The 26,598-nt window shown below is 37.4% G+C and overlaps 1 protein-coding gene across 5 annotated transcripts; it reads right to left on the bottom strand.

Moving 5' to 3' along the window:
• Nucleotides 1-3,697: 3,697 nt before the first annotated feature.
• MLC1 (modulator of VRAC current 1) lies at nt 3,698-21,470 on the bottom strand. 5 transcript variants are annotated; one of them, XM_035893706.1, is made up of 11 exons: nt 21,291-21,470; nt 19,075-19,164; nt 16,930-16,983; nt 16,739-16,840; nt 11,152-11,253; nt 10,137-10,208; nt 9,550-9,666; nt 8,549-8,605; nt 7,355-7,477; nt 5,777-5,944; nt 3,698-3,772 (listed from the first exon to the last, which is right to left on the bottom strand). In XM_035893706.1, the coding sequence occupies exons 1-11, from the start codon at nt 21,468-21,470 to the stop codon at nt 3,698-3,700; spliced, it is 1,140 nt and encodes a 379-aa protein (XP_035749599.1). The 5 variants fall into 5 exon arrangements, with proteins under 5 accessions (XP_035749599.1, XP_035749600.1, XP_035749603.1 ...); XM_035893707.1 differs by lacking the exon at nt 8,549-8,605; XM_035893710.1 differs by lacking the exon at nt 16,739-16,840.
• Between the last annotated feature and the right edge of the window lie 5,128 nt (nt 21,471-26,598).

Below are 26,598 nucleotides of genomic sequence, written 5' to 3'. Positions count from 1 at the left end.
ACTTGTTTTTCTTTTATCAATAAATTTTTTGCCAGTTTGATCAGGTACCAGCCACAGCTAGCACAAGGGAAAAGGCCAGAGGAGACAACCCCTCTCAGCACTGAGTTAGATCAGCTCACTCGCAGTGCAGAAATCACCCCTTTCAGCCACTGGAGAGGAATGGTAGGAAAGCTCTAAAAAACTTGTATGAACTCAAAACTATCCATGCAGAACATACATGTACATATAAAACCACATATGCACAATCCATTTGACATGGAGACTTTTCTGGTTAGAAAGAGAGGTCTGTATTCCTGTCATGGGGTAAGCAGTGTACCACTTCTTCCAGTCTCTCATTCTAGTTGAGCACCTAAGGTATTTTAAGCCCAGGTTCACAACAGGAGCTTAGGTCCAATGCAAATAAAGACATATTGATTTTCTAACCATAACTAGGCACAGGTCTTAACAGAAAAACAGTAGATAGAAGCACCAAAGGTGAGATGATAAATTGAATCCTAACTCCAGTTTTCCTCCTCACCTGTCTGTTCTTATAAGGCAGGTTACTACTAAAAACAACAAAAAAAATATATACCAATAATCAACTGTGTGTTCTTGTTCCTGGTGAGATGCTACAAAAAATTTGCCTGCAGGAGCAGAGAGGATTAAAAAATGCTCTTAAAAATGCAATTTTCCCCTTCTGCACTCCTTGCTTTTCCTAGCTACATTGGTAGGATTCATGCATCAGGTGCACACAATTTTATTCTTTTTTCAGAAGATGCTTCAGCCAGATTTGTTTGTTTATTTTACCTAGGGCTATTTTTATTTTTTTTTTACTTTTAAGCTAGGACCCTAAATCCTGGTATAAGATAAGCAGTAGCCCATGGCATTAATTCTACTGAAACCCAGCAAGGCAGGAAAGGGCACTCTCAACCTGGTTCCGAGCAGAAATCCTTATGGCACAGCACATACACTGTTATCTCACCAGGCTGACCTCCAACAGGGCTATGATTTTTGTCCCTTGAACAGGCTTCCCAGATGTGCTGTGGAAATGGATCCCCTACCAGCACACCCTAATTAAAGCTACAAGCAATCAAGGTTTACTCTGTGTCAAACACCAACGCACAAAAGCACTTGGCAAAGAAGGGCTGAAAGTAGCAGGGGCCACAGGGAGCATTGCTTTGAATTACAAAAGCATTTACCTACAGAGTGAGATTTACACTGAAGCTTTCTCTGCCTGCAAAAGGATTTTCATGTCAGCAGCCAGCCCTATCTTAATTATGGTTTTCAAAGCCTGCCTCTTACCTCCATGATTTCCTTTCTTGCACGGGATAAGAAAATTCAACCTCCAGAGTGGTATCCATGGTAGGATTCCTAGTTTACTGGGTGCGCAGGGAAAAGTCTTGGCACCTGGCAGACTGTCCAATCCCCACACGGCAGGAAGGGAGCCGTGGCCAGGCAGAGTGCCCAGGGATGTTCATCTCCACTGGAAAGCAGAATCTATGGCTGGTAGCTCTATGACAACCTCTGGTTTTTTACTCCCATCTATTCCTTCCCCTTGTTAATCTAAGAAAAATGAAAAAACTCAGATACAGTTATATATCTCAACCATTACTTCGGGCCCAATCCAAATTCTAACTTAATCAATCTGTTTAGCCTATTAAGTTTTCCTCTTTCTTTTTGATGAATGCTGTTTTCTTCACCCCTTACTAAAATACCTACATTCCCCAAAAGAAAGGTAAATATCCCCTATTCTATCCCGTCATTAGGTTCTTCCTAGCCACTCCTGACAGCAAACCAAAAATCAGTAACTGTTTAAGAAGTTCTTACTGTTTATAGGAGAGTACCTTAAACCATTTGACTCAAAAGGAGGTTAAAGACCCTCAGTGCTTTGTTAGCATAAGCGTTTTGTGGAAAGGAAATTCCTTCAGAATGTGCAACTTCCCGTTAATTTCTTTTCCAACCAAGATCAGTAATAGAAGTAATATCTACTTATATCTAACCTTCTGGATAACCAAAGCCAATGATCATTTGAAAGAAAAGATACAGATGATCTCTTGATGATACAGATTCAGTTAAACCAAGGCAAGTGTCTTACCACATAAAAGAAAGCAAACCATTACGATACATTCAGTCATATTCTACATATGACTCCATCTTTTCACTTTACAGTGGTTCATGAAAAACTTTTACACTACCTATAGTCTTTGTCCAGTTTCAATCCACGCATGAGATTTAGAAAGTTGTTTGGACATTTATTTTTAAGTAGAACCATCGCTATTTCTTTGAGACTTTCAAAAAATAGTGTACAACCAAAACCTACCTTTTTCTACTTATAAAAATGATAAGATTGCAGCAGATACATTACTATTTACCTGCCTGGTTGAAAGAATGTTTGCACAAGTACCACCAGCAGAGGCACGAGATTTGGCAGTATTTAAGGAAACAGCAGCTGCATCCTCTGGTTGTTGATGTATTAGTCTGGACCAAAACCACTGTTTTAGGTGAATGGACGGGTTGCTGTACACATGCTCTTAAGAAGCACTGCTCAAAACTTGGAAGAGTATTCTCTATGTATTAAAATGCCACAATAACTCTCAGCTTTCCCAAAACCAAAAGAAAACAGGCTAGTATACCTGAAGGGCTCTGCACTGTACATACCTTTCTCTCTCCATTTCCCCTCCCCAAAAGCAAGGAGGTAAGCTTTGCAGCATGCTCTGAACAAATAATTTCAGATTAAAAAAAGAATGGACTTTAAAGTCTAGAACCTTTCAAAAACCAACAATAAAGCAATAAAAACAAAAAACCAATAAAGACCCCACCACCTTGTCAGCAGCCACCTCCCTAGTTAAACCAAAAAGCCTGTTAATGTGGAAATTGTTCAAAATCTACAGAAGGAAAAGGCAATCTGTATGGGGGATATCCCTAGTTTAAATGCAGCTAGGTTATATAAGGTGTAAAGATAGACAGGAAAATAAATAAATGAAAATAGACCTAAAAATACATTTTCAAATGTGAAAAAACTTTTTTAATATCAGTAGTATCTCCTGTTATTTGGCTGATTGCTTCTGTTTGTTGGATTGCTTGGGGTTCTTTTGCTTTGGCTAGTAGATTTTGTGCCTGGCCACTCAGAAAAAAACCCTTCCCCCTTTAACAGTCCAGAAATGGAAGCTTAATGGGAAAGAATATTCTGGTCTCACCTCTCCAATTAGAATGTCAATCCACATTCTTGAGTTTCCACATAATAAAGACTTTTATTTATATAAAAGCAATGAGATGCAAAATAACTTTACAACTCCTACAAAAGTGAAGTATAAGCAAAAATATCAATTATGACTTGTACTCATAACTTTACAAAAGCATTTATCAGTTACACTGACTGCATAACTGCAGTTATAACAATATCTTGCAAATATATGAAGCCTACTACATATTGTCATATTTTGCCATCAGCATAAATCCATGTGACTCATTACCTTTTTTCTAAAGGTATCACCTAAAGCAACACCTGAACACAGATACCAACAGAGAGATGTGTTAACAATATTATCAATATATTTCAATATTATTAGAAAGACACATTATTTACGGCGTTATTCCTTGTCTCCTACTGCTGTAACTATATTGCTGTTTATAAACTGAAAAGTTTTTAAGCCTTAATTGAAACAGTTGATTTCCTGTTTTGGAGTGTACTGCATTGACTGCATTTGCAGAATCCAAACTACTGAGCCATCTGCACCACAACTGCTTTCCAGGCTTTGTCTTTGTCAAAATCCTTCAAGGTATTATTGGAAACCTAAAAGTAAACAAATTTCAGACAAATGGAAACATGAAACAATGCTTTGGTTAAAAACTGAAGTTCAAGCAAATAAATATCTGGGAGAACATAAATGAATGTAAATATGAACAGTTACAGTCAGAGCTATGAAAATATTCTATGCATTGTAAATTGTATAGTTTTGTATATTGTACAGTATACATTTACGATATCAAATATAATGGTGTAAATTGTATAATACTGGAGACATTTAGTTCACAGAAACTTGGCCAAATTCCTATTTTAAACGTGTTAGTTTGGACATTTTTTTCAAGAGTTCTGCCAAAATGTGACTGAAAGCCCTAGCACCTAAATGTCTAAACCCAAAGCCAGAAGGAGCCCCCTACAGTGCAACTGAAGCAATATCCATCTACATATATGCAAGCAAACTAAGGTTTTACCTAAGAACACAGACTTCTTGAGAATCCAAAGGGACCTACAACTTCACCTGTAACACTATTCATGTGTTTAAATAATAAAAGGTAAGCAAAAAGGTGTTGCTTTTCTGAACAAAGTGCTCCTTTTAGCATTTAACTAGCACCTAATTTCTCAGTGACTCACAAACTAGGCATGCTTATGTAAGTAGTCCCGGGAAGAGATCTGTTTAGCCATGCCACAACCCATGCTCCAAAATGTGACTTGCAGCAGTGGAAGTGCTGCTGTACTTCATCTTTTATACAGAACGTAACTCCCAGGACACAGATCCAGAAAATAAGCAACCTACACCAAATGCCCTCAGCAGCCTGCGGGGACATAAGTTCACAGCTCCCACTTTCCCTTACCAGCGGTATAATGACTTCACTGAATTTCCATCCCAGCTCCAAGTCCTGCCTATTCAGTGTTGTTTCAATGCAGATGCTCGCTCTAGAGCGGGGACTGAATCCAGCACTCTCTTTCTAGTGCTAGGACATGCCATAAGCATCCAGATAACGTGAGTTACTCTCTCCTAGTCTTTAAGGAGACAGCGCCTTGCTCTGTACAGCAGAGGTGAGGAAAGCCTAAGGGCTGCAGTGCTGTGCTAGGATATTGATGCAGTTAACCTACACAGGCTGAAGAAGGCTGGGTTCCCCCAGTCCTTGAAGTAGCACTCTAACCCTGAATGGACTACATGAAAAGTGGTAACAGTAATAATGGCACCACCATGCTCTAAAAAAACCTGTGTGCCAAAACTGTATCTGAAAGGATAGCTTGAACATGTAAGTGCAGGACGGAAATAGAGGGAAGTATCAATTCTGATATTTATCACCAACTTTGGTAGTGTAGTTAGGACATGGAGAGACCTGGGATTCCAGGCACCCTCCTCTGCGTACTATTTCATACTGTCTGGCACAGGTAGCCACTCAGCTTGCCCACTGTTGTTCCTGGGCTCTTAATTCCTCCCATTCTCAGTTTAGCAAACTTAAAGTGAACTAACTGGGCTTAGTAAATTCACTCCCCCAGAGCAGGCCTTGGAAAAGTACAACTATATTGAGTACTCTCATTCCATAGCCCAAAACTTCTGCTCACACTGAAAGGATTAAGCCCATTCCTTTCTTAATAGATGCTATCTCATTATCAGAGCATGGTCATGCAAGGCCCATCAACTTTTCTGTAACTTCATTCTGACATATAAATAGCAATTATGGATGTGCATCCTGTTGACTAGGACAGCAGGACTATCATTTACCTTAGTACAATGATGAACCTCATGTATAATTGGGAGCCCATACTACAAATAAGAACAAAAGGGGGCTTTAACCTTACAACTGTTTTTCTCTTAACAGGACTTGTCACAGATTTAAGATATTGAGTCTGTCATGCCCCAGTTATCATTTAACCAGCAAAACATTATCTCGTTATTAGAAAATTCACCAGTGCATTAACATCTTTATGGTTTTACAGAGCAGCCTTTAATTGTGATCTGAATTAAGTAACACAAAGCATTACAAAAAATACTTTTTTAAATACAGATTTTTAAATTTTATAATGGGTATACATACATACCTCTGTTGTTCTGTATTCCTGTTTTTTAACCTGTGATGCTGTCCACGACGAATCATGTAGTTTCATTTTTGTCTTGTAATTTACACACTGTATTACAGTCCCAATAGTAAGGCATGCCTGAATTAGCAGCATCAACATCAGAAGCAACAGGAGTACATCATAAGACTGCTGAAAATAGAGACATTAAATATGTTAACTACTTGAATAAAATATTTTCTGCTGTTCCCACCCCTTGAGATTTGTACTTAGATTCATTTTTTAACTCAAATTATAATCTAGCTTATTTCAGCATGAAGCTTCAATTAAAATTTGAGTGCCTGAGTTTGCTCAAAGTAGAACAGATAGATAATTTTTAATAAAATGTTAATTTGCCAAATAATCTTTTCCTCTAGAAATAGAACAGAATTGAGGAAACCATCCTCTAAGATAAGGAGACTCACTGCTGGTTCTGACCTGAGCTATGCCTGGGCCTGCCCCTGTGCCTTGCTGGCTCTGACCTTGCCCTTCTGACTTGAATTCCTGGCTGACCTTGGATCTGCCTCACTACTACGGACTTGTCTGGCAATCACTGAACTGTTGCTGAACCTGGTTACCATGGCCAGACCTGTCTTGGTTTTGGTTTTTTGGGTACTGTAGGACTACACCCCTTGCCAGTGAGGTCACTGTCCTTGTCAGCCTTGCCGTCACCTTCTGCTCCATTGTTCACCCTCCTTTGCAGAGTAGCTCACTCTTGCTGCATCCAAAGTAGCCTAAGAATACAAGGAATACTCTACAGGGTGACATCAACTGTCCAGACAGTCCAGCCTTCTGTCTCCAACATGTGTGACTGGAGAAGCTACTTAAAGAGAGCATGCAAGCCTTGGCCACTTCCCGAGGTCCAACAAAACACTCCAGTATCAGAACAGGATCACATACTCAAAAGCTGGTTTTCCAGTCCCTAAGACCTTTTTAATAAATATTTTCCCTCTCTTCTTCTAATATTGCAAGACTACTTAAGGAGTAGTGGGTACTAAGAGTCAAGACTCTAACTGACAGTATTTTAATCCCCATAAATGGCTCTTTGAAATCATCACAGACTGCTAAACACTTTGACAGTAAAGCCCTAAGCAGCTCTTCAGCAATGCACTGGTAACACTTCATATTGAAATGCTTTAGTGTTTGCAAACTTCTTTTCTATTCTGCCCCAATCCAAGCTCTGAATGAATCCAGCTGTAAGCTTACAGTCCCGACATGCCATTCTAAGAAACAGAAAAAAGCATTCTTCAAGTAAACTTAGAATCTTTAATTTATATACTACAAATTTATAAAAACTTCAAGGAGTCCAGCATATTACATATTATTTTTACTGGTTCTTTAGAATAATATCCCATTGTTTATAAACTACAGTTCCAGGGTGGGAACTGATTTAGCACGCTCAAAATTACATCATTAGTCAAATAAGAGTTTTTGAATAATTTCTATAACATTTTATTCAATCTTCACAACGCAGTAACTTGTCTTCTTATACTTCCTAATTAATTCTTGTGTTGCTACTGTAATAGGTAGATGTTAATTTTTCAATTCCATAAAAATACATACTTTAACAGCAGGTGGATAATTTTTAAAGATGTCAACAACTTGCATGATACTGAAGGATAAGTATGCAGAAGCTGTGAACAACAATGGAGAGATAACACTGCTAATGGCAATCAGGACCTCAACCTGAAAAATAAGATAATAAATGTTAGATAAGAATAAAAACAATTTAACACTTTGGTTTGTGAGCTCTATCTCCTTGAAGTAAGCATAACAGAAGTATGTAAAAGTCTGTAAGATTACACATGAGACAAATATTAAAAGCCATCTACACTGCATTGAGATACAGAAGCAAGCTTTGAATAAATTATGCTTCCTAGCCAAAACATTGTTGTTTGGTAATTCATTTTCCATTTAATATGGAAATGGAGTTTTTGTTTGATTTTAAAAGTGCCTTTCATATGCAGATAGAGGAAACAATACCCAATTTAGAGAGCCAGTATAGAAGCATCACTTATTCATTAGTTTGTACAAAATAACGAGAATTAACAGCAGATACTGCAGACTTACAACCTAAAATAACTATGCAAATAAATTTGAGTGCTTTGAGGCAGATTTATTTCAATACAATAGCAGCCGCGTTTTCATTCAAATATTATCCTACAGGATCAAATTCTGACTTCAGTTGTGGTCATGCATCATTAGTGACTTAAATACAGTTGCATGACTAGAACTTAGAACAGATGTTTTTACACATGTGGGACAGTCAAGGAATAAATGAACTCCACTGAATATTCTTAGCCCTTGTTGCTAGTCATGCAGATGAGGAATTTGCTTAAAATAGGTTCTAGGTCCAGCCTGCACATGTAATTTTCTTCCTTCAGAAGCCATAGCTCATAACGAAAGGAGAATGGAACAGAAATGACCTCAGGTCAGGATCATGAAAGCAGTTCTGGGCATACCATATGAAGTATATAATTTTCCTATAGTAATATCCATTCCCAAGGAACCAGTACAAAAAACCCAACAAACAGTCCTTTGAATTCTTTTCTAAAATTCATGGAATTAAGTTTCCAAATGACCTACTGGATTTCTTTTCAGGAATATCAGCTTACACTCGTGCTACATATTTCTGTCACATTTTGTAGAAGTAACTAAAAACAAGTGAGCAAATACGAGTAGTGCCCACTATCACCGGCAGGCTTTCTTAGCATTATTCCACTCTAATGACAAAATTGAAGAATTTTACACACTTACCAGACATTTACTTGGATATTCAGCAGCTACATGACTTGCAATAGCACTTGGAAAGCACTAAACAAAAAAGCATAACAAAATATTTACCTACTTGAGAACTACACAAATTACAATGGAGTTACAGTGACTCCCACTAGTCACAGACCACATCCTAAATTTCCCAAAAGGTAAAACTGTATAGACTTGTTATGACAGTATTAGGAATCAATTAGTCAAATGGAGATAAAAACAATCTTCATTTAACTTTCATTTAATGAGTATCATGTATTAAACCTACACATACTGAAATACAATTATCCCCAAACCTTGACACTTTTACATAAAAACCTAATGAACCCTACTGAACTTTGTGAATTCTGAATGCTGACAAACTTGTTTATGATCTCTTTCCACTCCATGCTAAGCGATTTTCCAGCCATAGTAGCCATACGTAAATCTAATGTTCATTGCCTTCTTTCTCAGTGGTTCAGTTCGTGACAAGCAGGGTAGCACAGTGTCCTTTAGGAATCCACTGCTCCTAGGTACAGGCTGTTATTAGTGATGAGGGTTACCAATCACAGTCTCAGGCTTGTAAGACATTGAAGGCTGACAGGCTAAAGATGATGCTCTAAGGATTCTACCACACTGGAACTCAACTCAACTTTTTATTTCGCATCCTGAAATATTCTAAAACCTAGGACTTTTTTGACAAAACACTTCATTAATACCTTTGTTTTACTACTCATTTCCATTTTACTGAAAATGTATCAGAAAAACGTATAAGAACCAAAGTACTGTAAATCAAAATAGAACAAGCATATTACATATATATATATATATATACTACATATAATGATAAGCTAATTTATTTGCTAAGCAGCAATTGCCAAATAGTATTAGGGCCAACCAAATATTTCAGTAGGGACGGGAAAAATGAAAAAAAAAAATTTTTTTTTTTTAAAATCTTCAAGAAAATCAAAAGGCATTGTTTTAAAAGAGTGCCTTCATTTTGCACTACTTACAGCAACTAAGATCCAAAAGAATGTTACTGAAAGATATGGACCTGAGACTAGAACATCCATATTCAGAGCAATTATACCACCAAATACTGATGAAATTCCAATAATCACCTCAATTACCTAAAAGAAAGAAGAGCACACAAATTATTAATAGTGCATTTGAACACCAAATTTCCTATCTGCATATAGAAACAAACTCACCGGAAGGAAAAAAATGCATTTGTGCTATTAGCTATGCATGAAGTCAATGTTTTTCAAATCTAAAACTTGGCAAAATTCCAGCTGGCTTAAGTGAAAACAAGATCAGCTTCATTATACATATTTATGTTCTCATTTATTAGCTCCACTGAACAACAGTTCAGTTTACACTATTTATCCCTAAGTCATTAAGTAGTCTCCTTCCTATTATACATGGCAGTTATCATTTATCTTGCAATATTCTAAAAGGAAACATTTTAAGATATATCTCTCATTTCTGTCTTTATTCTTTCAGCTCTCACCTATGCTGATCTCCTTCTGGCCTTAAGGAAGCTTAGCACTTAGATGAAAGAACAAATTGATTTAATGAAAGAAAACAATGCTTTTCTTACTGAGTATGACTTCAGAATTCGGGTAGGAAAGCTGACATTGCTCAAAACGATGGTACTGTCACATGCAGTATTCTAGAGAGGAATAAAAAATCATGATCAAAAAATACACAAAGCAATAAATTTCTTTCTAATATCCTGTACAGCCTGTTACAGTGGCATGAAATGCCTGGTTGGCCCATCGGAGCTGATAGTGACACACCATGGTGTTCACCAGTGTCAGACCACATCAATCACATTAAAAACAAATGAGGTAGTCCCAGATTAGCTGGTATACAACCACTGTTCAACAATGAAATACGGTCATCTTGTCTCCCCTTTCCACTTCCAGAATACATACTTCCTTCCTGAGCCTTCAGATTTTACTGATGTGGATAAGTAAGGAGGACAGTACAGTACACAACTTTAGCAAGCAAGCAATACTTCCACTGGCACACAAAATGGCACAGCACATTTTCTACATTACTACCTAAAAGAAGTACTGTTGTAGAAAAATGAGGGTGGGATTTGGGAGAGCACTTGTGACTAAAGAAAATTTTATCTATAACCCCAAATCCTGAAGCCAATATTCAATGTCCAGATACCACCAAATCAGCATACGTGACAAATACTTTCTCCACCTCAGGCTTCAAAAAGGCATTGGTTGCACACATACAAGTCATACAGTTACATACATACATACAGTACTCTAATGTTTCATATGTCATTAAGTTTTGGTCTACAAAACAGAAATAAAACATTTGCCATGCCTGTTCATAAGATATTCAAACAATCCTGTGCTGTATAATTGCAACAGGTCATTTTGCAGAGGTCCCACTTAAAGATAGAAGAGGCTATTACTCTTTAGTATGGCACTTTTATTTATTGTTCAAATTAGTTTTACCATGTAATATGAAGTTATATACTGGTGTCATCAGTAACTTGTCAACATATGTAATACAGGAAAAATCTAATATTTTTTACCACAAAAAAAAAAAAAAAAAAAAAAAGACATTTTTTAATCCTTAAGGGTACCTACTTTCTTTCTCGTACAGCAGTCTTCAGTAGACCTAGCTGAAATGATCACAGTAGTTGCCATGAAGATTTCCAGCAGAATAAGTAGAATCAAGTTGAAATTTATCTGTCAGTAAAATCCCAGATATAAATGAGTTACACCTTCCATATTAAAAATAGAGGGGGCAGGATCTAGCAGAATCCAGCAGTCCATTTTCCGTGACATTTAGACATATCTATTAATTAGATATTTTGTTCACCATTTTCTTGGTTCTTGATTAATTTCTAGGACAACACTTAGCTGTCTACATGTTACTCAGAATGCCTAACCTAAGAAACATTTATTTCACTTACGGAAATACTCTGCCTGAAGGTTTTATCACTGTCTTACAGAAGAGCAATTAATGACTACGGGGTGATTGCTGGGTACGTTTGCATTTTGCAGGACCATCCCACGTGAAACCAGAACACTGCAGCAAATCACGGAAGATTCACAGGAACAGAAAGAGGTCCAACAAGCCTGACTAGCCCAGGGGCTAAGGCAATCCACTGCATGGGGGAAAGGAGGGGCACAGAGCATTGATGAACACTCTTCGTGGTTTCATAACTCTTGCAGGTCTGACAGACTACATTATTGTGCAAAAACATGGATGCTGCCATTCCTTCTGCCATTGCTCATCTTCAAGAGACAAATAAGTGTAATACTTAATATTTCTCTGCATTTCCTTAGTGTCCAATGAAAAGAGGTAGATACCTACTCTACATGGGCTGAATCATTTCCTAGATGCATGCAAGTTAGGCAGAATGGATCTCCCTCTCTTGTCTTCAAAAGCATGTTTTTCACTGGCAGCCCAAGAAAACATTTGGTGGTTAAGTCCATTGGGCAAAGTACCAAAAGTTTAGGGAAAACTGACTCTATTCAGAACCTATACAATTATAGCAAACCATTGTTCAACAACTTGAAACAGAATTATATTGTTCCCTCATGTCAGACCTGCTTTGTAGATGATCAATTCTCATTTTTTTGTCTGAATCATATCTTGCAGCACATGTTTTCTGAAAAAGATCATTAAGCGGCAGATCTGAGAGGCTTTTTTGAGCACTCAAATCCACCCTTCCTAGGAAATCATAACTGGAATTATGTGCCTTGCCATGCATAACAGACTGTACAGTTGTACTAGAGCCACAAACAGCAATAAATGTCACAGTGCTAAGCTTCTAGGGAAAGTGCTAGCATGAAGAATAAAGACATTATTTGGCAAAATAAGAGGTGTCAAACATGTGGCCTGCAGAACAATTTAATCCAGCCTGTAAATTCCCATGATTTGGTTGTGTTGTGACATATAGTGCTGGTACTGATGTGGACTGGCAAGGCCACACTATACAGTGCAGTGCCAAGTAGATGTACAAGTTTGAGTCCAGAAGCACTATAACTACATTGATGGACTAGCTCATTTAGTGCTAGCTGTAAGAAGTAAGCAACAGAAATTGAAAAAATTACAGTAAATTAATTAATTTTTAAATTTTATCTTTCCAGTATTTTTTTTTTTATTATACGACATGTCTAGAGTATCAGATAGAGCCTTCCACTCATCAAATTAGTTGAATACCCCTAGACCAAAGGAAAAATATCTCATCTCCAGTTTTGGAGTTTGGGTGGGTTTGTTGGTTTTATTTTTTTAAACAGAAATACAGCTAGAGCTAGAAGTAAGTACCTTTTTATACCACCTGCAACAATGGGAAATTCAATGTTAGATTTCTAAGCGCTAAAGAAAATTATCTCTAAAGCTACCACTATACATAAAATCTACCACCAGACGCAGAGAACCAAGTAAGCTGTGCCCCTAATCCTCTTCCATGACTAAGGAACATGCAAGTGCAAGTAGGTAGAAAGTAGTAGATTAGCAGAACCTTAATCCAGTTTGCTCTGAACCTGGACTAGGTATTAAAAATGCAGTTCACTGAAACAGTATGAAAGCGCTGAATTACTTTCAAGATTAAATAATTTAAAGTTTGATATAGTTGCTTAAATGCATACTTTTAACATGATTTAAGATATCATACAGATGCTTCAAGACATCTGCACAGGTCTGACAAATAATGACAGAGGACCTGAAGGAGACTGAAGCCCTCTTAGACCAGTAGCTGGAGTGAGGCAGGACAAGCCAGCACATATCTAATGGACACACACATTTGGTTAGGCAACCAAATCAAGCACCTACATACACTCCAGTATCTGTGTGCACCCACATGGCCTAGGCTTCCACTACCGTCAGTGGAGACCTATTCCATACAGACAAGAAAGGGAACCTCAAAAGCTACTGGGCCAACCAGTCACTAGAGATGGGGTTCAATTACACTGGCTGCTAGTGCCATTTGAAATACTCAAGTGTATTGCACGTGCCTGCATGAGTGGGATGTGTGACACAGGGCTGATGGGAGACCCTCACCCATCCAGAGTAGAAGCAGCAGTCAGGCAGAACATCTCACAGCACCTTTAAAATAAGAGATGTCTAAGTTAAGGCCTCAGAATCCTGCCCTAGCCTTCTACACTGAGGCAAACAAGATTGTATTGCAGGGTCTCAGTGACTGGATCATCTCAACTATAACGAAGGTACAGACACTCGGCTCACAAGAAGACAATAAATGGATGTACTCATTTTGGAGTTAATTTGAATCCTGTTCAAGATCTGAATCCTTTCTAGATGCAGCAGCCACCATGCACGAGGTTCCACTCATTTTTGTCGATCAGGCTTCTCACTGTGAGAGCTGGGAAGGAACAGAGTGGCAGCAGTGGCAATTTGCATCTTTCATGCATCGCATCCTTCATGTTGGTCGCATACTCACTACAGAACTGCACACTGCTGGAGTGGTGCCACACAGTCACAGCCCAGGGCATGGCTTGTATCTAGCATTCCATTTATCCATCTAAAGCAATTTTGTAGAGTAATCCATCAACACAAGTAACACTAATGAAGAATTACCCAGGTCCTTTATAAAGTGGGGGGAGTTAAATATTAATAGTCTTAATTGGATAAACTTAGCCTTTTTACAAGTCTTACTGCTTTTAAGTTACTGGCAGTGATTTCACATCAGACCTAGGTTTATTTTCTTGTGCAGTTTCCTGTGGGGAAGGAAAATAAATATGATGATGAAAGAACAGTTAAAGAGATGGTATTCAATATTTTCTTTGTACCACATGGGTAACGGAAAACAGCTGGCAGCGAACTGCCAGTGAGACTGTCTCACTGAATCAGTACCCTTCAAAGAGGAGAGCAAGTCAGCACTGTGAATAACTCCTAAGAGAGAAAGGTTCAAAAAAGCTTCAGTGCCAGCTTTGCACAGTTATCCTGACTTATCTTTATTCAGTGATCAATGACATACTACGAACATGCAATAGACAAGTGAAAAGAATTAAAAACCCATAACCAAGGATGTCTTGTGGATATTATTGTAGATAACGAACATTTGGCAAAGACAGAATTTGCCTTGTTATAAATTTAGTGTTTGTCACTTGGACTTTTCCAGTCTAATATAACCTCTTTTTTCAAATAGTTTGAAAATACAAGAACTGTTACTATTTAATAACAGAAAATGCAAACTTTTACGCAATCTAAAAACTACTCACTTCAAAAGTATGCAACTAAAGTTAAGCTCTTACACACAGGGCCAGCTCAAAGCTTCTCAAAAGCACAAGCAAAATTAATTTTGTCACACTGGGGCTCATGACAAAATAACTATTTATTGTGGTGGCAGAACGAGTCCCTTGGGCCCGCCTTTCCTGGGCAGACATAGCCCTCCCCTGTCCTGACAGCACTGTGATCCTGACTACCAGGGGAAGGGAATGCAAAGGGACTGGTAGCCTCCAGTCACCCTTCTCTGCTGTTTTCTTTCAGAATGCTTGGACTGGTTTCCAATATTTGAACTCTCTAGCAAGAAAAGAAGGGAAAAGGGAAAGGGCAGTACCCCCGTGTCTTGGATCTTAAAGGTCTTTTCCAACCTAAACGATTCTATGATATAATTCATTCAGCCTCAACAGGCTAAGACGTTTCAGGGGGCAAATGCATGAGGGAATAGCTATGCTAGCAATAAGCTAGCAAAGGCTGTGCAAAGAATTGACTGGTGTAAACTGTCCTGAGAAACACACAGAAGCCGGGGGGCCACGACATTTTCCCATCAAACACAGGGCAAAACTGCCCCATCTAAAGCCAGTACCGATTGAATTCAAGTGATCTGACCGTCCTGAGAGCTACATCGCCACAGCTCCGATTGACTGCAGTACTCCATCTCCTTGAAAATTGGGCCAGCTGCACAGAAATGTGAAGCTAGACATAGTTACCTAATTTATAAAGCAGGTTTGTAAGTATTGGCCTAATACATTGCACTTTCTGAGGGGAAGTAAACACAGTTAATTTAGAAGTTCAACATCTGTGAAATCTGGAGCTAATTAGCATAGATAACACCAAAACAAACTCTAGTCTGCACTATTTTTCTATTAGAAAAGTCTTTTGTTACTAACACTAACTCAGATCTGCTATATTATTATAGGGAGCCATTATTACTGCTGAGCTCTTAGCATCACAACAGCTGATATGATAGCAGGAGAACTGAACAATAGCATGAGAACAGCCATTAACCTTTATGCGAAATGTACGACATAGCTGTACTTGAGTACTGCTATTCTCCGATAGTTTACTATTAATATTCATCAATGCTAACGATAATAACTATTGCTATGTTATTTACTCATACATGCAATATTCTTATGTGGTATAGAGTCTCAATACATTTTACCATAGCAAAATAAGCTCAAACCACCCTATAATACTACTGTTTGGCTCAAACTACCGAAGAAAGTTGTTAAAAGGTTGTGACCCAAAACCAGTGAACTTTTCCCAGCATTAAATACATACGCTTCAAATGACCTAACTACTGCATTCTCTTTGTTGATGATGTATAAGAAAAATGTTCATCCAAAGTTTCTTTCCTGGTGACTTCACAAGCAAAACTATCCATTAAAGAAGATCCAGAAAAGGATTGTACTTAATCTGATGATGAAATGTGCTAGAAGTAGCACTGTTTGGGACACCTTGTCATTTCAGTACAATTCAACCCTAAAAGCTGGCTAATCTAAGATGAGCTACTAATTAATTTCCAATTTTCTCTTCTGACACTGCTCTTTAAAAAAAAAAAAAAAAAAAAAAAAAAAAAAAAAAAAAAAAAAAAAAAAAAAAAAAAAAAAAAACCACAACAAAACTACAGTCAACATAAACAACCAGTTGATTAAACTAGATCACATTTGAAGATCTAATTCACGTTTTTGAATTTGAATACAAGAAGACAGGAAAGTCATTTCTCTATAAAACTCCTCTAAGTTAGCTGTACTGTGATCTTTTAGCCATGTAAGTTTTCACCTCCCATGTCTATTTTCCAGTCTTCTCTTACTCAGAAAAATGAAGTTACTGCTACATGCATGATCTCAAACCTAAGTAGGAATACTGGCGTATCGACAACAATGTAATTGCATGGGATCTCCACCCACCTCACCCCCTCCCCTTTTTTTTAAACAAAAATAAATGTAGCATTAATTAGTAATTGTTTTAGTAACTTACATTTATAGCTGATGGATTGAGGACAAGTTTGCATCCAAACCAAATTAAACACGTTGTTGTAACAGCAAATGTAGAGACAAACAGAATCTGAAAATTGGGTATCTGAAAAACAGTTTCAGAATGGGTTTATTTCTCATTTTAACCACAGGAAAAAAGAAAAAGATATAATTGCCAATAAATCTTATACTTACCACATTAATTTTATTCCTTGCTATAGCAAAGCTCACAACTGCTGAAGGAATACACTGGGAAAATTAAAAGAGAAGACTAGTGGGATATTCTGCACAAAGAATTTTATATATATTTCTATATATGTATTTTATTTAATCTGAATTCATATTTCAGTTAACTTAGACAAACAGAAGATCAGAAACTCTGAGGGAAGTCTGTCACTCTTGTATGAGCTCATTAATTACAATCGGTATCTGAGGATTACAAGAGGTTTAAATATACCTTCCATATTCCTCAGTTTTTACTAACTACCCAGCACAATGTGATGAGTAAAGGAAAGAAAGTCTTTCATGAGGCATTTCATGCCTTTGTTAGTTTAAATTAACTCTAGAAGGCCTGAGATCCTTGAGCCGGAAAAGAAAAACCCTACTACTCCCCAACTGGGCCTCCACATTCTTTTAAACAGACAAAGTCACAGTTGTGTAAGCTAAAATTTGTCCAGGCTCAACAGAGTTCTGAAGAACTTTGTAAAAACTGATCTGCTGAGTCAAATTACACTTTTGGAATTGTGCCTGGGATCTCCACTGTGTTCACTAGGAACTGAGTTTCTATACTTCATTTAGCAGAGCTAAATGGAAAAATCATACATAAGTGAAAAGTTTCACAAAGTAATTCATCTATCCCTTAGCTGTTTCCCACAACAGATATGGTACCATTACAGATCCAACTCTATTTTACACAACTACACAATGTTATAACATACTAATAAGCAAAATAAAAATATGCTCAACTCAAATGATTAAAAATGTTTCCATGTTAAATAATGAATCATGTAACAAATGCAACATTTCTTTACTGATTATCTTTTCACACATCTGAACACTGATGGCTTAACTACGGAACCACTATAACTAGGTTAATATTGACATCTAAAATTCTTGGCATCACTTCCTTAACACCTATATGACCTGTATTAAACATAATTAAAACATCCTTGTATGTCCTGGATACCCTAGAGTCTCTAGAACACTACATGACCATGTTTGGGCAACTGAATCGTACTAAGTCAAGATGGTTAAAAAAGTCTAGAGAGCAGTTCAGCTCATTCTAAACTAGACACTTAGTGGTCAGTTGGCTCTCTAGGCTCTTCCACCTCCATTATATTGATTCCATTATCAATAGCAGGAGCCATAACACCTTGCTCACATACAGGCACACAAATGTACACATCCTTACCTACAGCAAGCCACTCAAACCCAGTGTGATAACCTTCTGTATCTACCATGTCTTTGGAAATTCTCAGTAAATACAAAGTTGAAAGAGACAAGAGTTGGGGCAGAAAGAGAGACATCTCAGTAATTAACACTAATGCTGCAGAGAATAACGCATCAGTGAAGATATTAACTTCAAAAACTGCTTCAACTTTATTCTAGCACCTCGAGCAGAAACATAAGCAACAACTCATTCACAGAGCAACACTTGGGACTTGGTTGTTTAAAGTAAAGCATTACTCCTGCACCTAACTTAAAACAAATCTGCAAGTCAAGTTGCAAAAACAACGACAGAACAGAATCTTGCCATGGGCAAAGCAAGTACATCAGACTCATCTTATGTACATAGATCTAAAGTGTAGATTTAGCATATATAACACAGTAAAAAAATGAGTCCCTAAAAATACAGTAAAAAATACTGGACTTTGGAAAATGTCAGACATCTTTAAAGCATACTTTACTAATAAAATAATAATATTCAAGAACACTTTAGTCTGCTTCAGTACTTTGATATTATGGAAAAATAAACTGAAAAAGTAATACTTTGAAATGTAATCTAAAATACATTCTGGTAGCATTTAGCCAGGAAATTCCCCAAACATATAACAATGCAAATTTTCTTAAAATCAAGCACAGAAAAAACTGTTTGTGCAGATAACTACTGCATGCCAGCGGTGAGCTGGTTAATGAAAATGGTAGCACAAAGCAGTTGTCTTTATGGCAACTGTTATTCTCTTAACCATGGGATGAAAACCCATTTAATGGACTGTTTATAGAATTAAATCTTCCATGAAGCAAAAAGACAGACAGAATAAAAAGACAGTAAACCCACAAAAATTATTTACTATTGATTTTGCTGTCAAACATCCACAGCAAATAATTAAGAATGCTTACTGAACCTGCTGCACAACGTAAATAATCCATTTCAGATGGAAAAATATTTCCCAGATATAATGAAAATCCAGAAGTAATAAGGAGGCAAGTCTGCAAAGCAACAAATAAGATAAATGAATACAAATAAAACTTTTTTTAAAAAGCAGCCAGTCAGAAATCAGTAATTCCTTCCAAATTAAGGTCCTGATGAGCATTTAATAATGTAGTCTTTGTGTGAATAATTTTGAAGAAAAATATGAAAACATGCTGAGTTCTGAAGATGATGTTTTGCTGGTTACCAAGACTTAACACTGAACAACATAATCATGTTTGAATCAAGCATTGTGCCCTGACTTGGCAAACACTAAATAAAATGCTCAAAAGGTTACTGCAGTATTCAGTGGTAAAAATGTTTCAGAAACCTCAACTAAGCAGCTACTTCGCATTCTCTGCTTGACTCCATCAACATTCATTATGCATACGGGCACCCCCAGCAACAAAAATAATATTAGGACACATTAATGAAGAATCTTCCACCTATATTCCTGCCTCCCTCCAAACTCTCTTCCTGCTTTGGTCCAGTGGCACACCCATAAATGTTCATCTCCTCCTGTTCCCTCGCTAACTACTTTGTTTACTTTACAATTATCAGAATTACACTCTCAGCAATAAATTATTAGTTTATTCTACTAACATTTCTTCTTTTTGCTTGTTGTTCCTCTGAGTAGGCATTTCTTTGAAGGGGCTGGGGAAGATGAGACAGAATGACTCTTTAGTTTTATTTGGGCATTTTTTTCATGTTACAAAATTATGGGGGTCTTTAAAAAGTCCTTGTCAAAAAATGACAGAATATAAGGGTAGCGTGCGTGTATACAAGCACACATACAGAGAATCCTGGCAGACTGGAAGAGCAGTATTTATAGAACACAACTTGAAATTGTGCTTGAAGCATACTGAATTGTTCCCGCACAAGAACAGCCCATACTAGCAGCCACTTTGATGTCACTATGGTTTGCAACTGCTCGCTGAAGTAGACAGTTCTGTTCACTGTGACTTCTGTTGCTCAGCATACAGACTTTCCTTTCTGGACACTGTCTTGCAGAAGAGTTGAAAGAGATTAACCACTATAATTCTTGGGAGAAAAATCTAATTGGAATTTATTGGATTAGTCTATTAATAAAATTGAATTTTCATTTATCCATAAAATTCATGCTTCTTGATAATATGACTTTAGTTACCATTATAAATAACCATTAAACATTAGTATCTCAAATCATTCACAACAGCTCAGAAAAAAGGAAAAAAATCTAATTAAAGATAGTTGTCCTTTTTGACAATTAAGTTTGGGAAAATTTAATGCAAAGAAACACAGCTCTTCTTTTGTTCTTTTTTTATGTAACAATACATCTGAAAGGAAATTCATGTTTTTCAGATTGTCAGAAAGGAATACATGGTCAGCTGTTTCCATGGAAATAAGGCAATACTTTTATTCACTGTGCAAAACTAAGTAACAGTGAAACATTTTAGCTCTTAATAAAAATTACTCTTCAAAACATGAGCTGAGAGAAAAACACAAGATCAAATTCTAATTGCTATAATGAACTTCAATTAACTTGGCTCCGAACATGAAGAAGCATATGACGTACATGCAAGATCAGTGTCCTGTGATTCCAGCAGTGACACAAAAATTCAAATCACTGTGACGTTCATGTAAGAAACACAAGTATATACCTCACTACATGAAGATTCTACCAAATAACTACATGACTACTGAACCCTGAAAGATGAATGTGGCAGTTAAGTACTGTGTATATTTTTAATGCCAAAATGCTATCACAGCAAGTACAGTATTTTAACAGTTAAAAATATGTTAAAAGAATGCATATGATCAGGATACTTTACATCCTTTACAAAACGGCACTGCTTATACACACATATGGGTTATTATTTACCATTACCATGCTTATTCTCTGTTTATGCTCCATGATTGATATTAAAGATAAAAATAAGCCTTCATATAGCATCTTTGACTGGTGCAGAATTATCCAAAGAATGCCATTAGTCAATCAAGTATTACATTCTAAATTTGCTGAATATATTCATTTCTGTGCAAATATTTACATTCAGTGCTATTAGTGATGAAATTCTGGGTCCCCAAATGATGTGAAACAGAACAGGTTACTGGGCACTGAGACCTCATCTACGCTTTTAAATTTTGTACCCTTAAAAGTACTTACTCCCATCAGCAAAGAAAAGATCCATGTTCTGTAACTAAAGCAAGGATGCAGCCTCTTTGATAGCTGAAGGTCACTGGATTTGATATCTGGTATATAATTTCCATTCTCTTGTTTTCCCCGCTCCAAAGTTGGCATCCTGTCATAGCTGAATTCTTCTCTGTAACCTTCTTCCCTGGTCATAACACTTCACAAAGGCCATTAAATAATAATAATGGAAATGAAAATGATGAAGAAAGACCAAAAATGTAATTTAGTTCCTTCACATACTCATATCAGTGCTCAATTCGGTTTTTGTCTACTGAAGATGAAATAAATAAAACCAATATTTAGTAATGAGCTGTATTTACATTTCAAAATATGTAAGCACTCTAACTTACTTGCATAAAATAAGTAAATTACATCCTATAGGCACAGTTCATAATAATACAGCATAGACACCAACAAAATGAAAGTTTGTGTATCTATGACACCTCAACAGACTTTTATTTCAAGACTTAAGAACCATTTTTGTAGGTGTTTAGTTTGAGGGTAACTCTATAACCATAACTCTATATTCTTTTTCTTTTTTTTTTTTTTTAAAAAACTCTAAGACAGAGAAGACATTCAAATATGTTTAGATACTAACTTCCATTTGATTTTAACACTTCTTATCAGGTATATAAAATGACAGCCTTCACTATGACGATTCAATGATTCTATGAGTCCGATGAACCCATATACTCACAGTAACTAAGCTACAGCAAACTGTTTCTAATTTACCCAGTATCAACCATTTCTCTTGTTCACTTAGCCCTTTTTTGTTCATCTCATTGTTTGCCAATCTGTTCAAATACTTTGAGGAGTATCTTATATTAGAATTAAGTTACTGCAGATTTTTCAACAGTTAAAAACCTTCATGCTTACCTTCAACTGAAAAGTTAACTGTCAGTTTAAAAGAGTCTTGTGAACACAGCTGCCTGTACACTTTGTGATATTCTCACCGTTCAGTGAGTCATGCCGTCTTTGAAAAGTTCTCCCTTACACTTTGGCTTTCAACAACATCTATTCAGATACGGAACAAAAGCACAGCAAAAACTTCAGTTAAGCCAGGGAACAGGAAAATGCCTCCTGAATTTTAATTAACGGAACACACTAGAAAATGACTGTACTACATTCTCATAGGGCTGCTTCCAAATCAGACCAACAAATTAAAAAAGTTTCAAGTCTCTTTTTTGAGTACTAGCCCGTATTTGGCATCTTAAATAAAACCGTCCTCATAGTTTAGCAGTTTTAGTTATCAGAATAGCCAGTGATAACGATATTCAACAAAATAGTTTTTGTTTCAAAAGATCAAAAGCTACTTACAATGCAGTGTTCTCCTGAATAAACTACAGATAAAAATTCAAGTATTCAAGTATCCCAACAAGTTGGGAGGTTAGAAATCTATCAAGAATATTATTTTCACTGTAGAACTCATCTTTTTCTACTAACTCTAGTTTAGATTCTAGAGTGTTCAGATAAACCCTGCACGCTTCAACTGTGCTGACATTCATACTCACAGAACACCATGATGACTAAACACATACTTTAAATCTAGCAGGCAGCAGTGACATGCAATGGCCAGCATACATTGGATCCAGTCCTCCTGCTTATTAGGCAATGAAAAAAAAAAAAGAAAAAAAAAAAGAATGCTTTTATCTTGAAGATGTTGGCACCTTGACAGCTACAGCAATGACAGGGTCTTTTGTCTAAACTTTAAACACTCTTGTAACCAAGACACAATTAAATCTTCAGTACTCTGAAGGGCATCACCTTTAAAGTACGCTAGAAAAACTTTAGAACAGCACTACTTCTCGAGTTGTACAGACTGCAGATTTTGCTCTTACCATAACGACAGCCAATCCTGAAAGAATATTAAAATGTTACACTTGTTTGAATCGACTGAAACATGGAAATTCATACAGGACACACAGCACTAGACACAGTTCTAAACTGTGTTAGAAAAAGGGGATAAAAAACACTGTATAGCCAAGCAAAACTGTCTTAATTAAGCCTTCTTGTTCCTCTGTTCACTGAAGAAACACTATGCAAATATTTCCTTTAGCTGCAACTTTTCAAAGACTGTGGTTTAATGGAAAATGTGTAATACTTCATGTATTTTTCAGTGATTTCTAGGTACTGGTTTGCTCCAACACAAATTACCAGATATAAAATAGGGTATTTGCCATTTTCCCTTTTTGCACAGAGGCTTACCACACAGAACTGTATTCTCTGCGTTTGCCATCAGTGTCAACAAAACCCACTTAAACTTCACCGTTCAGTTTCTACACTAAAATTTTTCCAGGTCCCTTATTTAGGTTCCCTTCATTTCACATTCCTGATTCCATAAAAAGCCTTGGTGTATACACAATTTTGGTGTATACACAACCACAGGGCAAGATCTGGTAGTCAGAACCCAAGTCACAGGCCAAGACCTTATAATGCTAGGTACCATACAAAGGTGGGAAAATTTCTCCTAATTCTAAAGAGTGCATAGGAAACTGTCCTGGTTTCAGCTGGGATAGAGTTATCTTTCTTCATAGTAGCTGGCATAGTGCTGTGTTTTGGATTTAGGATGAGGATAACGTTGATAACACACTTGTTGCTGAGCAGTGCTTACACTAAATCAAGGACAGTTTTCAGCTTCCCCTGCTCTGCCAGGTGCACAAGAAGCTGGGAGGCGGCACAGCCAGGACAGCTGACCCAAACTGGCCAAAAGGTTATTCCATACCGTATGACGTCATGCCTAGTATATAAGCTGGGGGAAGAAGGTGGGGATGTTCAGAGTGATGGCATTTGTCTTCGCATTGTATGTGATGGAGCCTTGCTTTCCTGGAGATGACTGAGCACCTACCTGCCAATAGGAAACAGTGAACGAAATCCTTATTTTGTTTTGCTTTGCTTGTGTGCGCGGCTTTTGCTTTACCTATTAAACTGTCTTTATATCAACCCACGAGTTTTCTCATTTTACTCTTCTGATTATCTCCCCCAACCCACTGTGGGGGGAGTGAACCAGCAGCTGTGTGATGCTTAGTTGCTGGCCAGGGTGAAACCATGACAGAAACCTACACAAAGACTGCAGGAAATATCACAATGCCAACAGAACATTACAGGCTCCTGAAAAAGGATTTACAAATAGAGGTTTTTTATTCTAAGTTAGGCCAAAAGATGTCAAGGGATGACAATCAAATCAAGTCCAGTCAAATCGTGAGAGGCTACAAAGAACTACTTACTTCCAGCACTGAAATGACCACTGACCAAGTTCAGACTGCCTGAAGCAGCTATAGCAGATACCAGGCCATTTGCCAGGGCTGTGCCATGTGAGCATCCACAAAAGATAAAAAACAGATTGACAATTATAACTGATCTGTCAAGGGACAATATCATAAAACAGTACATAAACTTGATATAGTCCTACTTTTGTATCAGTAAATAATAAAAAAGCATTCTGTCCTGGACCAGCTTCCCTAGCACGGAACCCAAGCTCCTGCCCATGTTCCCAAATCTAAACGCAAAAATACACAGGATTTGAAGCTCTGGTGGAATTTATGTTTACCATGCTGACCAACCCTTCCTTTCTCTGATGTGTTTTTACTAGTTACACTACCTATACATTCTTTCACACAATATTTAATTACATTATTTTAGCTCATTACCCGTATTCCTTTGTTCAATATTTTCAGCTCTTTTAAAATCAGCTCTTTGAAGTATTTTGTTTCTCTAAGGTTGATTCCTCAATCCTTGTTTCGCAACTTATGTCTTGGGGCACGTACTGAACCAAGAGCAAAATGTAGGCCCAATAGCTTCAAAGGGATGTGTTGCTCCCCTAGTAGAACATAAACTTCTTTGGATTTGGTCCTTCACGTGAATCATCACCTGTTCAACAGTTTAAACAGGTTCTATAAGTATATATACCACCCATTGTATGCTATTAAAATACAAAATACTTCTAGTTTTATGGATGTCATAAACACATCGTGTTAGCATTTTTAAAGGACATCCAGTCTTTTCTGCCCAGGCTATTTTCTTGCAATAAGATTCCTGAGCAGCACAGCCTGGGAAGGCTATTATGAACTACAGGATCTTAAGACAGGAATTTATGCATGTATAACTACTCCCCTCCTCCTGAAAAACAACAACTTCTCCTGTCACAGTTTTGCCAACCAACACTGCTCTGCCTGCACTCCGCAGGAATCTTAGTGAAAGAAGAGGGTAGTTAAAATGCTTTAAATCAACATATCTCAGAGTGGAGGCTGTCACTCCCTCAGCACTTTTCTAAAAAGATCACAGACACTCATACACAGTTCTCCTCCCAATAGCATCACCTCAGTTACTTCAGAGCAAGACACCGGAACCTGTGTGCGATTACTGACAACCAAAATTTCTTCTGGTCTAGAAACCACACAGAACTCTATAAAAGTGTTAAACAATATGCAACACACTCCTAGCCTTTCTTTGCCTACATAATGCTGAGCTAACCATACGAGTTGAAAATAAAAGGTTGCCAAAGACAACTGCTAGTCTAGTCTCAGAATCTTACCGCAGACTACGATGCCTTTCTGTGACAAACAGCCATGAAGTAGCTTCCCGTAAGTATACGCTGCTCTGCTCAGCTTCCTGAAACTGTCTCCTGTAAGTCTTACACTGCAGTTCCCCTTGAAATTACTGGGATGCAGAGCTCATCAGCTCAAAAACTACGCTTTGTGAAACACTATTTGATAAACAAAATATAAAGGGTGCTCATACAAGATTCCCAAAGTGCACTGCATGAGGAGAACCAGTAAAAATACCAACTATGGAAATAAGCAAGTCGGTAAAATTTTATTTCCGCTGGAGCCACAGCAGCTCCTACATGAATGATATTAAGACAAAAATACTATTTTTTCTGTTAGCCAAGTTTATAATGTTCTAAACTTTATCATTTTCAAACTGGATGCTACTGAGATTATAGCAATTCAATAATATGCCATTTGCACTGGCATAGGACGTCCCATGTACTCCATTTTAGCACATCGGACAGTCTCCGTGGCTGACTTACTCTCAGCCCACGTGAGATGGCAGCCCGGCCGTGGGTTTTGCCTGCTCGGGCCTCCTCACCTACAGAACCCCAGAAAACCTGCCACGCACTGCGCTGCAATTCCAGGCAGCATCACCAGCAACCAACAGGCTCTGTGCAGCCCTTCAAGCTTTTTGTGCTAACCACACACGACACCATCTTTAACGCCTCCTCCACGCCTGCCGCCCTGAAACCCTACAGACGGAGGGCCTCTCACCCTCCTTTCCGCCTACG

The sequence above is a fragment of the Egretta garzetta genome, unplaced genomic scaffold (genome assembly GCF_000687185.1).
Source record: "Egretta garzetta isolate BGI_Z169 unplaced genomic scaffold, ASM68718v1 scaffold64, whole genome shotgun sequence".
Taxonomy (NCBI): Eukaryota; Metazoa; Chordata; class Aves; order Pelecaniformes; family Ardeidae; genus Egretta; species Egretta garzetta.
Note: the sequence above shows the minus strand (reverse complement) of the source record. Positions and strands in the feature narration are given on the sequence as shown.

Bases quoted from the DNA above. Each gene is read 5' to 3' on its own strand.
- MLC1 (XM_035893706.1), bottom strand. From the start codon at position 21,470: ATGACCAGGGAAGAAGGTTACAGAGAAGAATTCAGCTATGACAGGATG. The intron at 16,841-16,929 runs GTAAGTATAAGA...ACTGTTTTTCAG, and splicing joins CAAGGAATAAAATTAATGTG to ATACCCAATTTTCAGATTCT. The intron at 10,209-11,151 runs GTAGGTACCCTT...ATTCCTCTCTAG, and splicing joins ACTGCTGTACGAGAAAGAAA to AATACTGCATGTGACAGTAC.